This window comes from Gymnoscopelus braueri (assembly GCF_963280865.1).
Source record: "Gymnoscopelus braueri genome assembly, chromosome: 3".
Taxonomy (NCBI): domain Eukaryota; kingdom Metazoa; phylum Chordata; class Actinopteri; order Myctophiformes; family Myctophidae; genus Gymnoscopelus; species Gymnoscopelus braueri.
The window spans coordinates 33,650,090-33,662,319 of NC_137612.1; the positions used below are offsets into that span (position 1 = coordinate 33,650,090).

Consider the following 12,230-nt stretch of genomic DNA (forward strand, 5'->3'; position numbering starts at 1 on the left):
TGTTGAATGTGACTGATGTATTGAGCATGACTCCCTGTAAATTTGAATGGATTTTGATAGCAAGCACAGCATGCACATAGTGAATTTACCTACTGTATTTAGGCGCGCAACTCCATCAGAATGATGTGCCCTGCACCGGTCTAAAGCCAAATCACTGTCTGCTCCCAGCAGTGTGCCTAAACACACCTAATTTGAAGTCTAACACGTCCATGGGTGCACAGATGGGCGCTAGTACAGTACACCTGCTACTTGAACAACGAACTACTTGAAAATGGCAACTGTGTTGGTTGTAAACTAATGTAGCAATGACAGCAATGACAATGAATTTTAGACTCTTGGTTTTTAATCACAGGCTGCTTTGGAGCAGAATGCAGATATTGTTTTGTATCTGATTGATTGAATACTTTATTTAGAAAGACATGGTAACAGTACATGGAAGTACATATCACAATACAAGGTCCTCTAAACTGGATCGCTCATAAAAGCACTTGGCTTATTTAAAATGAGATCCCTGTGCACTCAAATCATGATGACATTTAAGACATACAAATATACACTACTATGCAGAACGTCATACAATCAGCTTACATGTTACTGGTATGAAAAACAAGAAATATGTACCATAGACAGTTTTGGGAGGAGGGGAGGGGGAGGGGGGGTAGGTTAGGACTTTGACAGGGGCCAGTTTGGAATTGCAACCTCCTGAAGGTGATTCTTTAGGGCAGTTTTGAAAGTGAGTAGGGTTTTACACTCCTTTACTCCTTTGGGTAGGGCATTCCACATTTTTGTTGTATAGCATGAGAAAAAGTTCATTCCCTTGTGTGTGCCAAATCTGGGTTGAACATGATCAGTGGAGCTGCCTCTGGTGTTGGACATTTACGTTTTGGAAGTATTTTGACAAATACAGGGGGATCCCAATGTTGTGTCGAATCTTGTAGACCAGGCCCAAGGCAAGTTGTCGTACTCTGTCCTCAACCCTGAGCCATCCAACCCTAGCAAAGTGAGCAGGGGTTAGATGGGTTGTATTATTGAGGCCAAGAAGTAACCTTACCAGTTTGTTTTGGGATGTCTGGAGCCTTGTTTTTAAGGCCTTAGTGATTGATGATACCATGAGAAGCATGCATAATCTCTCCTTCAGTAAAGCCAATTTTGTCATTATCCAACAGTGTTCCTCACTGGAAAGAACACATTTTGATGTAGTTGAGCAACTCTGTTGTACAGCGAACTATAACGACTTACGTATTTTGTGTGTGTGTGTGCGTGTGCGCATGCGCGCACATTCATCTTCCAACGGTTCTCCTGAGGTTTCGTGTTTCTATTCCTAACACCTGTACACCTGTATCTTCCTCCTTATAAGTGCATGTGTGTGCGTGCGTGTGTGTGTGTGTGTGTGTGTATGTGTGATGCACCAAGCAAAAACAACTACAAGGTTGATGTCATTGTTGCCATTGTGCGGGGCTAAACACAGCAGATTACAATCAGAAGGCAGCTTACAAGTTATGCTCTGAGCTTATGTCTGCCTCAGGATAAAAGCAGAGCGTATGAAACTCAATCCCTTCATCAAAGAGGCGGCAGAGCAGGGACAGGAGGAGGAGGGGGGATGAAAGAAGAGTGAGGGGGGGCAAAGCGGAGGGCTGAGGTGTCACCAGGTCTAATGGTATGACATGCCAGGAAGGACAGCTGCCCATCCGTCTCTCTAAATCACTGTTTGTCATCCAGTGCCCCACGGACCACTAGTGCTCCATGTCATAATTGAGGGTGATACCGATAGTACCGTTCTTGAATATATCAACAAGTCAGTCCATCAAATATAAGACCTTTTTTGGACGAATAGTTGTAGTGAGGTTGGGGGAAAAGCTTGAAATTAAAGTGATCTTTGGTTGAAATAAGTGTTAGTAGCTCTAGAGTGTTTGTTCAGTAACAGCAGTCTCCATGTCTCTCCAGCTCTGCATTTTCAGGTAGGGATACTAATTATATCCAATCAGGATAGAGAACTCCGCCAGGATACAGATTAAACACGTGAAATTGGAAGTGATGACACAAAGAAAGAGTAGACAAAATTGGGACTGGAACACATAAAAATGAAGCTGATAAATGGATACACTCTCCTGATTGACATTTTTTCACCTACCTGAAAACATATATATTTTTTATTTTTCCTTGAAGATTGTTTGAATTATGCAAGTGGTCCAGAGCTCAAAAAAGGTTGAAAACCACTGCTGTACATTTTCTTTAGGCTCAGGCCTGTTTACTTACTTTATTTATTTGGTCGGGACAGTGCACATTAATGAACACAAGACGGGTGTAATACATACACATGAGCAGGTGTAAATATGCCGGATTTAGTGAAAGCTACTTTCCATCCGTGGTCCCCCCAAAAAACAAGAAACAATACAGATTACAATATAACAACGATATAACAACAACACTCATGGTACATCAATCATCAAAAATGCATGGGTGAGATATATACTTGTCACTCACTTTTAGCAACAAACCTGGGGAAAATATCCACGAATATAGGATGATGAAATACTGACCGCAGCGGCGCAGACACACACACGTACTGTTGGATACCTTTTGAAAAAATAAACAAAGCAGTCTTCAGACTATATTGGCACATTTTCTGCTCACTGGCTCTATGAGCCGTTGGTTCCGTTTGTTCATAAGATTAGTTCTAAATCAAATAGATTCCTTTTACATGAAGAGTTGTGCTTATTGCTTGTTAGGCTGTTCATTTATGCCTCTTGTTAACCCATAAAGACCTGGAACGCATCTGTCATTTTTAGATTTGAGCTAAAAAGCATTATTTTACACTTTGGCTATTCAAAAATAGATATACAAGCTCATACCGCGGCACCGAGTGCCGCGCTACGAGCTTGTAGATCTGCTATTTAAAGGGATACTTCACTTTAGGGCCGGGGACACATTTAAAAAAAATATTAAAAATAAATGAAAAAAGTTATGGAAAATTCATGGCCCCCTCACGCATTAGAGTGTCCTACTAATGCGTGAGGGGGCCATGAATTTTCCATAACTTTTTTCATTTATTTTTAATATATTTTTTAAATGTGTCCCCGGCCCGAGAGTGAAGTATCCCTTTAAAAAAATCTTGACAATCGGAGCAAATCTTTGAATATATATATATATACGTTTTAAAGCAAACATTTATTACTCCAATCTTTGCTTCTGGGGGTCCCTGGAACAAAATATTTGCGATGGGGGTCCGCGGTCAAATACATATAATTTCGGGGGTTGACGATTATGAAAAATTGTGAGAACCGCTGACATAGCAACATACAGCATGTATTTGATCAGGCTTCAGGTCTTAATGGGTTAATGTGTATTTGTTAGCAAGGATATATCATTCCAGTCAACCTGGTCACATCTTGAGACCTTGAGAAGCTGCTTTCACGGTGGCCATATGGTGCCGTTGTGTGACGGAGCCCACACTGGGCTTGTTTTCTCTGTGACTGGCGGACCCCGTCTGGCGGCCTTCCATGGGCAGCGCTGGGGAGGCAGAGGCCAGAGGTAGTTAGAGGTGTCAGATGAAGAGGGAGGAAGACGCAGAAGGGCCAGGAGGATGAATGGTGTCAGCCCCAGAGCCCTGTCTCTAGAAAACGGAGGAGTGAGGAGGGCCTATCACAGAATCTTCTGACAGTCTCGTCTGCTGCCTAAGCCTCGGAACAATCGGAGAGAGAGAAAAGACAACGGGGAGGGAAGGGGGGAGAGAAAGAGGGGCCAGGAGGAGGAGGCAGGATACACCAGGTACCCTGGCTGGGAGAGAAGGGGGCAGTGGTGGGAAAAAGTACTCAAATGTTTTACTTGAGTAAAAGTATCAATACTGTATGTATTGATACATACAGTATGTAGAAGTACCCTGTCACAAGTAAAAGTCTGGAATTCAAAATTGACTTGAGTGAAAGTACAAAAGTGTTGGTATCAAAATGTACTTAAAGTACCAAAAGTAAAAGTACTAAGATGTTTTGAAAATAGCAGATCTACAAGCTCGTTGTGAGCTTGTAGATCGGCTATTTTCAAATAGCCTACGGTACTTATAAATTAAGGCTAAAGTGGTTAATGTATGTTTTATAGTGTAATAATTTATATCTGCAAAGTAACTTGTAACTAAAGTTTTCAAATAATTGTAGTGGAGTAAAAGTACAACATTTGCCTCCGAGATGTACAAGGTTCAAGGTTCAAAGTGGAGTAGAAGTAAAAGTATAGACAATTGGAAATACTCCAGTAAAGTAAAAGTATCTCAAAATTGTACTTAAAGGGATACTTCACTTTAGGGCCGGGGACACATTTAAAAAAAATATTAAAAATAAATGAAAAAAGTTATGGAAAATTCATGGCCCCCTCACGCATTAGTAGGACACTCTAATGCGTGAGGGGGCCATGAATTTTCCATAACTTTTTTCATTTATTTTTAATATTTTTTTTAAATGTGTCCCCGGCCCGAGAGTGAAGTATCCCTTTAAGTACAGCATTTGAATAAATGTACTTACGTTACTTTACACTACTGGAAGGGAGATAAGGGTGAGGAGGGAGAGGGGGGTGAGGTTTGCATGACACACACTATCTGGCTCTCTGCCTGCTGGACTTGATGCAGGAAAGATGGGGAGTGTGGCAGGATTACAGAGTAGTGAAGTGAGCCAGGCTGGGCCGGCCGGCTGGCCGGCCGGCCAGCTTTGCTTGCACCTGTGGAAATAGCCGACGTCTGGTGGTCAGAGGTGAGACAGAGGCATGGGGGGGATGAAATGGTGTGATAGGCTGGGCTAGTGATAATGGAGAGGATAAGAGGGTTTGAAGACTGCAGGCTGGGATATGTGGAAAAGGGAGTGAGGCAAAGAGAGAGGATGAAACAGGGTGAAGGGGATGGCCCAGCCTCGGTAAGCATGGAGGCAACCAGCCAGCCTAGGCTGAGCCTGTTTTCATGGGGCTTTAGAAGGCAGCCGTCCAGGGACCAGCATGGCTTGGCGATAGGGGGGTTCTTAGTTAACCCATTAAGACCAGGAAAAGCGTCTGTGCCATTTATAGCAGATCTACAAGATCTGCTATTTTTTGGAAAAAACTGAACGTTTTTGCAAATCTTTGAATATATATATTTTAAAGCAAACATTTTTAACTAAAATCTTTGCCTCTGGGGATTCTACAAATCCTAACAGTTTTTTTGAAAAAACTTTTGTTGCTATAATATCAGTGGTTCTCAAACTCTTTTCATGTCAGGGACCCCCAAAATTATATGTATTTGGCCGCTGACCACCATTTCAAAATATGTTGTTCCAGGGACCCCCCAGAAGCAAAGATTTGAGTTTTAAAAAATATATATATATTCAAAGATTTGCAACAAAAAAATCACGATTTTTCCCAAAGAAAATCCATGAGCTTGTGTATCTGCTATTTTAATAGCCAAAGAAATCAAAAAATTACACAGATGCGTTCCCAGTCTTAATGGGTTAAGTGAGATAGCTTCACCAAGAGCAGGCTTGATGGCTGGTCGGTCGTCTGCGTGGCTGGCGGAGCAGCCAACTGTTTGGCCCATTTGGCTTACTGGTCGGCTGGCCAGCCAGCTGAGCCAGTGACCATGGTGGGGATTAGACGGGATTAGCTGTTGGGGTAACCTTCCCAAAGTGTCAGTCTGAGACCCAGGGCACTGTGAAGCAGCCTGGCCTGGGAATTCTGGCCCAGTGAGGCCCTGGCCCCACACAGTGGATTAGCTTAACACGAAGTCTTTGGGAGAAGGTAGTAAGGATATGCAATCCACACTGGGTCACCCCCAATCCACAGTTGGGTCTTATTTGAGATCTCTGTTACTATGATCCTCTTTAGCTGTGGGTCCTTATTCAACTTTTTCTGATATGGAATCCAGTCTGTAAATGTGTTGTTATTTTGTCAATCAAGCGTTTTTGGTTACCTGTTGCTTAAATGTCATCCAGTTATTCTTAAATGATAGATGTGTTAACTTTGGAGCAAAACGTTTCGGATAAAAGAAACAAAATCCTGTATTCAATGGAGTACGGTCAAACCAATTGCTTTCATTTGGTGCACCACAGTCCCAAGTGATTTCACAAGGCGTATCTGTTCTATGGATTGCGGCTCTGCGATGCACGCCTGTGTCAGCACAGTGGGCGGACTGACCCATCCACTGAGCCAAACACACACAGCAGGGGGAGGGGGTTACACATTCATGGAATGAATATACTGTACTGTAACAATAACACACGCACATACATACACACACACACACACACACACACACACACACACACACACACACACACACACACACACACACAGCGTCTGACGTTTTTTTTTCTCCCCCCTCCCACCTAGAACAATTGCAAAACAAGCCTCTCCGCAAAATACCTCACATTAGGAAAATGTGTTTTTTGGTCTACTGGGAATTGGGCGAGGAAGGGAATTGCACAATGGGATATACTTTAGTAAATGAGGTGCTGACAAGTGAATGAATCCATTAACACTTCACAATGTCCAAGTGCAGTGTATTCCGTGATGGGAAATAAACTAAACGGGGGGAAACAATGACAACCGGAGATACACAAACTAGTTTATCAATGAGAGGTTTTCCCTGGCTATTCCAACCTGCTGTGTTCTCTCTCCCCTCCGTGTCTGAGTTGTTTCATTTGTTTCCCGTAACCACCTTGAAAGCAACAGCTTGCCTCTGACGTTCTCTCCGGTTTCACTTTTACACTGATTTAACGTTCGGTAACGGGCCTGAGTGCTTCGTTTCCCATCTTTGGGAAATTCATTACGGCCTATCACAAATACTGTGTATGCCAAAAAAACACGCTGCAGTTCACCGTTATCTTCAAAACTGGACAAAAACAGGTCAGAAGGACATACAGTATTAGTTACTACAGTACATGCAGACAAATGGCACCATATGTTTGTATTGATGCTACAGTGAATCCATAGAATAGAATTGTTCCAAGTGATTAGACATCTCTGCTACGAGTCGGTGCCTAATCACCCTGTCGGGATTTCTTTATCTCAATAATGAGGCCACCCGTCAATTATCCTGTATTTCCTTGCTTACGGCATTGAAAGTATTACTTAAAATAATCAGACAACTTGTCTTTGTCTTGTCTCAGAGAACTGGGTCCTCTTCTAAGCGATCCCCTTCACACTCTGCAGTGCAGAGACTGTTGTCTCTCATTGTGAGAGGAATGTAACACATTCCATTCAAGTCCATGGCTTTTTTCGAGTAGCCTAATGTTATGCAAAGCAGCCAGGTAGACGCTATTGAGAACGGCTCGCCGCTGACGGCGCGAACCTTGAGAGGCTATTGTTTAAACTTTAAGGTGTTAAGACCGCAGCTGACGGTGCGTGCTCGCGCGTGCATGTGGAGCTCCCAGCCCCCCAGCCAGCGCCAGAACTAAGGGGTCGCCGACCCCCCATAGCACCCCCTACAGCTGGTGTATTGTCTATTTCTCGCTTCAAATGTTTTCAAAAACATTCTTGAGTGCAACGTTTAGTTGTAAATGACACTGTGTGTTTGTTTACATGGCTGTCATGTTGGATACAGCATAAAATCAAGCAGCACAGATTGATATGAGCAGGTGCTCTGAGTCTTTGATTAGACAGCGGTCTGTCGGTTATTGAGCTCATCGGTCATTATCATGAACTAACACACCGCTGAATTCAGGGATTGACCAATCAGAATCAAGCATTCAACCAAGCAGTGTAATAAAAACAAGTTAGTAATAATGACCAGAGCATTGTGCCTCTCTCTCTCTGTCTCTTTGCAGTATTTATTAGAGATGAAGAGCCTGATCCTGCCTCCAGAGCACATCCTGAAGAGGGGCGACAGCGAGGCGGTAGCCTATGCCTTCTTCCACCTGCAGCACTGGAAGAGAGCAGAGGGAGCCTTAAATCTACTGCACTGCACCTGGGAGGGCAGTACGTACTGGAACACCTCTTTCACTTTGACCGCTGTCGGGCAGAAACCTCATATCCATATTTCAACTTTTTATATGTTTTTTTGTCTGTGTCGAGCAAACATTTTGAAAATAGACGATCTACAAGCTCACAACGCGTCGTAACGACGCGTTGTGAGCTTGTAGATCGTCTATTTTCACTATTTCTGAAAACGTTCCTTCCGTTTACTGAAAAGTAACTGTTTTGGACCCGACGGCAACGATTCGTACTCTACATTGTAACATCCTAACCCAATGATTCCCACCTCGTGGTCCGGGAGTGTATTGCACGTTGATGGCCCCCACATAATATTAATAATAATATAACATTAATATTTACAAACTTAATGTAAGAAAATTACATGGAATTTGTTATTTAAAAAAAATTGTTGTCATAGTGATACCAGTAAATAAAAACTTAAGGCCCAGACGGCTGGTGTAGCAGTCCGGGCACCTAGGCTGCTAATGCGTGTCGCAGGTTGGAATCCTGTTCCGACGACGACCTTTAGTTTTCTGTTTCTCTCCTCATTTCCAGTCAGTCTACTGTACTCTATCAAATAAAGGCAGAAAAAGCTAAAAGAATAAAAATAAAAATAAAGAACTTAAAGTATACTACATTGGTTCCATTGATCCAAGCCAGAACACGATCGATTGACTAATCATTAAAATAAGCATGCTCTGAAAATGCCCACTGCCCACCACTTGATTAATGGCCTGCCGAGTTACAGTTAAGTGGTCAGATGGATGGGCCGCAAACGCTTTTGAGATTTTCAAGTGCCCTGATCCAGAAAAGGATGGGAACCACTCTCCTAACCGCCTCCCTGGGGCCAAAAATAATATGTATTCTTGATGTAACACTAGACCAGATTTGGCTACCAAAACTACTGCAAATCTACTGTTGCATGGCATTTAATGGGTAGATGTAAATCCAAAAGTCAACCATTGTTTGGTTGACCTTGGTGTGGCATCAGTGCTCACTGTCATCAAACTGTAGCATTTTATTATAACGTTAGAATTATGTCAAATTAACATTCCTTGCTTGGAGTGTTAAGTTCATCGACTAAAACCATGACGAAAGATGTTCGTCGACCTTTTTTCACTGACGAAAACTAAATTGAAATTAAGCCATGATGACTAAACTAAGACTAAATATATTGTCAATTTTGTCAACAAATAAAAACTAGACTAAAATGTTAGTGAGGGACAAGTGGAGTAGAGACCCAGTAGAACTCACAAAAGCTTGTAGATCGGCTATTTTCAGCATGCAACCAAGTGTAAAATCAGGCATTACGACGCCATCAAGGCCAAAATACATTTTTGTCGATAAAATCAACTGTAGATTTAGTCGACAAAAATCTTATGATATCTAGTCGACAAAAACTTTTCAGATGACTAAAATATGACAAACTAATTGAAATTGTATTCAAAAGACTATGACTAAATCAAAATTTGCTGTGAAAATTAACACTGTTTGCTTGATGTAATAAATGTTGTATGTTTTTGGTACAGATAGCACTTTATATGTCTGTACTGTATATACTGACTGATGCTTGGTCAGTCATGTCGTTCTTTGTGTGTTTGTCGGTCTCTCTCCAGCCTTCCGGATAATTCCCTACCCTCTAGAGAAGGGTCACCTGTTCTACCCCTACCCAGGATGCACAGAAACAGCAGATCGAGAACTGCTGCCCTGTGAGTACAGCTAGGAAAAACTACAAGTTACACACACACACCGTCTATAAATGTTTCATGGACCAGTGTTTCTCAAAATGGGGTCTGGGGGCCCCCTAGGGGTCCTTGAGGGGGTTCCAGGGGGTCCCCAGCAAAATTTGCTAATAAAGCATCACAACCAGGTTAACCACTTTAACCCTATATACTCGACGTGACACGTTGTGAGCTATTGTAGATCTGCATTGTAAAGCTATTTTCAAACAAGAAAGAATCTTGGAGAAAAGAAAAAAAAAGTTTGGAATACGTTTTTTGAAACATTTCAAAGACACAAATCTTGCATGGGGGTCCCTGGCACAAAATGTTTTCAGATGGGGGTCCGTGGCCAAATACATTTCAATTTGGGGGTCCTTGACCTGAAAAAGTTTGAGAACCACTGTCATAGACTACAGTGTACTGCTGTTCAAAAAATAAGGGGAAGTTGTGTGTGCATGTTCATTTAATATAGTCATTAGTGTGTACGTTTTCATTCTATAAAAAGTTAAATTTAAAACACAACCTCTATGTGTTTAATGAAATCAGTGGAAATGATTGAGATAATTATTGGCCTTGCGTTATCTTTTCAAACATTCTTTTGATGAGTTTTTGTCCCATTTGCCTGCTTATTTCAAATGCCACTCTCTAACTTGCTCTCCTTTTTGTTAATTTTCCTTTTTCTCTCTCTCTCTCTCTCTCCTGTTCAGCATTCCATGAGGTGTCTGTGTACCCAAAGAAAGAGCTTCCGTTCTTCATCCTCTTCACAGCAGGCCTCTGCTCCTTCACTGCCATGCTGGCCTTGCTGACACACCAGTTCCCAGAGCTGATGGGCGTCTTTGCCAAAGCAGTAAGTAGGGCTGTCCATGTCACCATTATGACACATTTTAACCCATTCAAATCACTTTAGATTTCTTTGGCTATTCAAAAATAGCAGATATACAAGCTCATCGAGTGCCACGAGCTATGAGTGTGTAGATCTGCTATTTTTGAAAAGAAATTGTGAATATGTGTGCAAATCTTTGAATATATATATATATATACATTTTGAACTCAAATCTTTGCTTCTGGGGGGGTCCCTGGAACAAAATATTTTGAGATGGGGGGGGGGGGTCCGCGGACAAATGCATTTCATTTTGGGTGGTCCTTGACATGAAACAAGTTTGAGAACCACAGATATTATAGCAACATACGTTTTTTTCTTTTTTTTAACTGTTAGGAATACATATAAGGTGCGTTCGGAAATACAGCACTGAGCGCACTGGCCAATACAAACTAATGGGCGAGTGCGCTCCGGTGCGCAAATTCCGAACGCACCCTAAATGTCTTCCTAGCAGTTAAAAAAAATAATCCCCAGAAGCAAAGATTTTAGTAAAAACAAAATCGCTTTTAAATAACGCAATCTTTAAAAAAGAATAGCAGATCTATAAGCTGCCGTGCTGTGAGCTTTTGATCTGCTATTTTTGAATAGCCAAAGACATCTAAAATGACACAGCTATGCGTTCTCGGATTGAATGGGTTAAGTTGACCATTATTTGCCACACTGATAATTGCGATTATCAATATAATTGTGTTTTTGGCATTGATCATTGGAACATATGAATACAAAAAAAGGCTTCGTAATCAATTGTTGCACAGGGAAGATATGACAAATAACTGAAATATACAAGAAAGAAGAAGACGTTTATTAATTTTATTTAAAAAAAAAGGTTAAAATAGCGTCACAGGCGTTGTAAGCTTGTAGATCAGCTATTTCAGCTCTTTTTAAATGTATGAAATGTTTTCAACATGGAAACGATTATGACGATTATGACAAAAATAATTGTGATTATCTAGTGACAGGCCTAGCAGTGCATAATAAATGCATATACACGAACATATATTTATTTACACATATAAAAAGAAAAGCTTGAGAGCTTATTTCCATTGTGGTTTCTATTTTCCATTTCATAGCTGCCCTACAAGTTTGTAGGTCGGCTATTAGGCCTAGTGTAGAGCCCTTGGGAATACGGTCAAGTAAGTGTAGGGTTAAAAAGAAGGGGGAAAAAAATAAGTATAGGCTTTAAGCCAGGGGTCTTCAATGTTTTCAGGCCAAGGACCCCTTAGCTGAGAGAGAGATGAAGCAGGGACCCCCCACTACATATTGTATACAATTGTGACAGCATCATAGACTTTGACAGCACTATCGTCAGTGTATGTTGTATAAATGTGTATTTTAACCACTTGAACCGTCAATACTTGGTCTGCTCTTTTTTACCCCTCTACACCAAACCTCTTTGCCCAAAAAATCGACAAGCTTGTAGATCTGCTATGTTTGGCTAATGTTCCACTCAGAATAGGGATGCTACGGTTCAAGTGGTTAATGTCAAAAACATGATCCCATCACACAAAGATTTGGGGGCCCCCCTGCAGTAACTCTGAGAACCCCCTAGGGGTCCCGGACCCCCTGTTGAAGACCCCTGCTTTAAGCAGTTAAAGGAACTTTGGGCTCCAATGCATGATTATTTCCCTGACCATTTCATCTGTTGATGAATATTTTATCAATCCCTGCAATTAATTTAGATCATACAGTGACGGTAAAATAAGGTT

At 41.6% G+C, this 12,230-nt stretch overlaps 1 protein-coding gene across 2 annotated transcripts in view; it reads left to right on the top strand.

The window, feature by feature from the left end:
* Nucleotides 1-12,230, top strand: part of LOC308082743 (suppressor of tumorigenicity 7 protein-like) — a 32,715-nt gene that overhangs the window by 17,519 nt on the left and 2,966 nt on the right. For both annotated transcript variants that reach the window (XM_080424723.1, XM_080424724.1), the window contains exons 12-14: nucleotides 7,776-7,926; nucleotides 9,540-9,632; nucleotides 10,352-10,491. In XM_080424723.1, coding sequence (XP_080280849.1) covers nucleotides 7,776-7,926; nucleotides 9,540-9,632; nucleotides 10,352-10,491 — 384 coding nt within the window. The remainder of the gene's footprint in view (nucleotides 1-7,775; nucleotides 7,927-9,539; nucleotides 9,633-10,351; nucleotides 10,492-12,230) is intronic.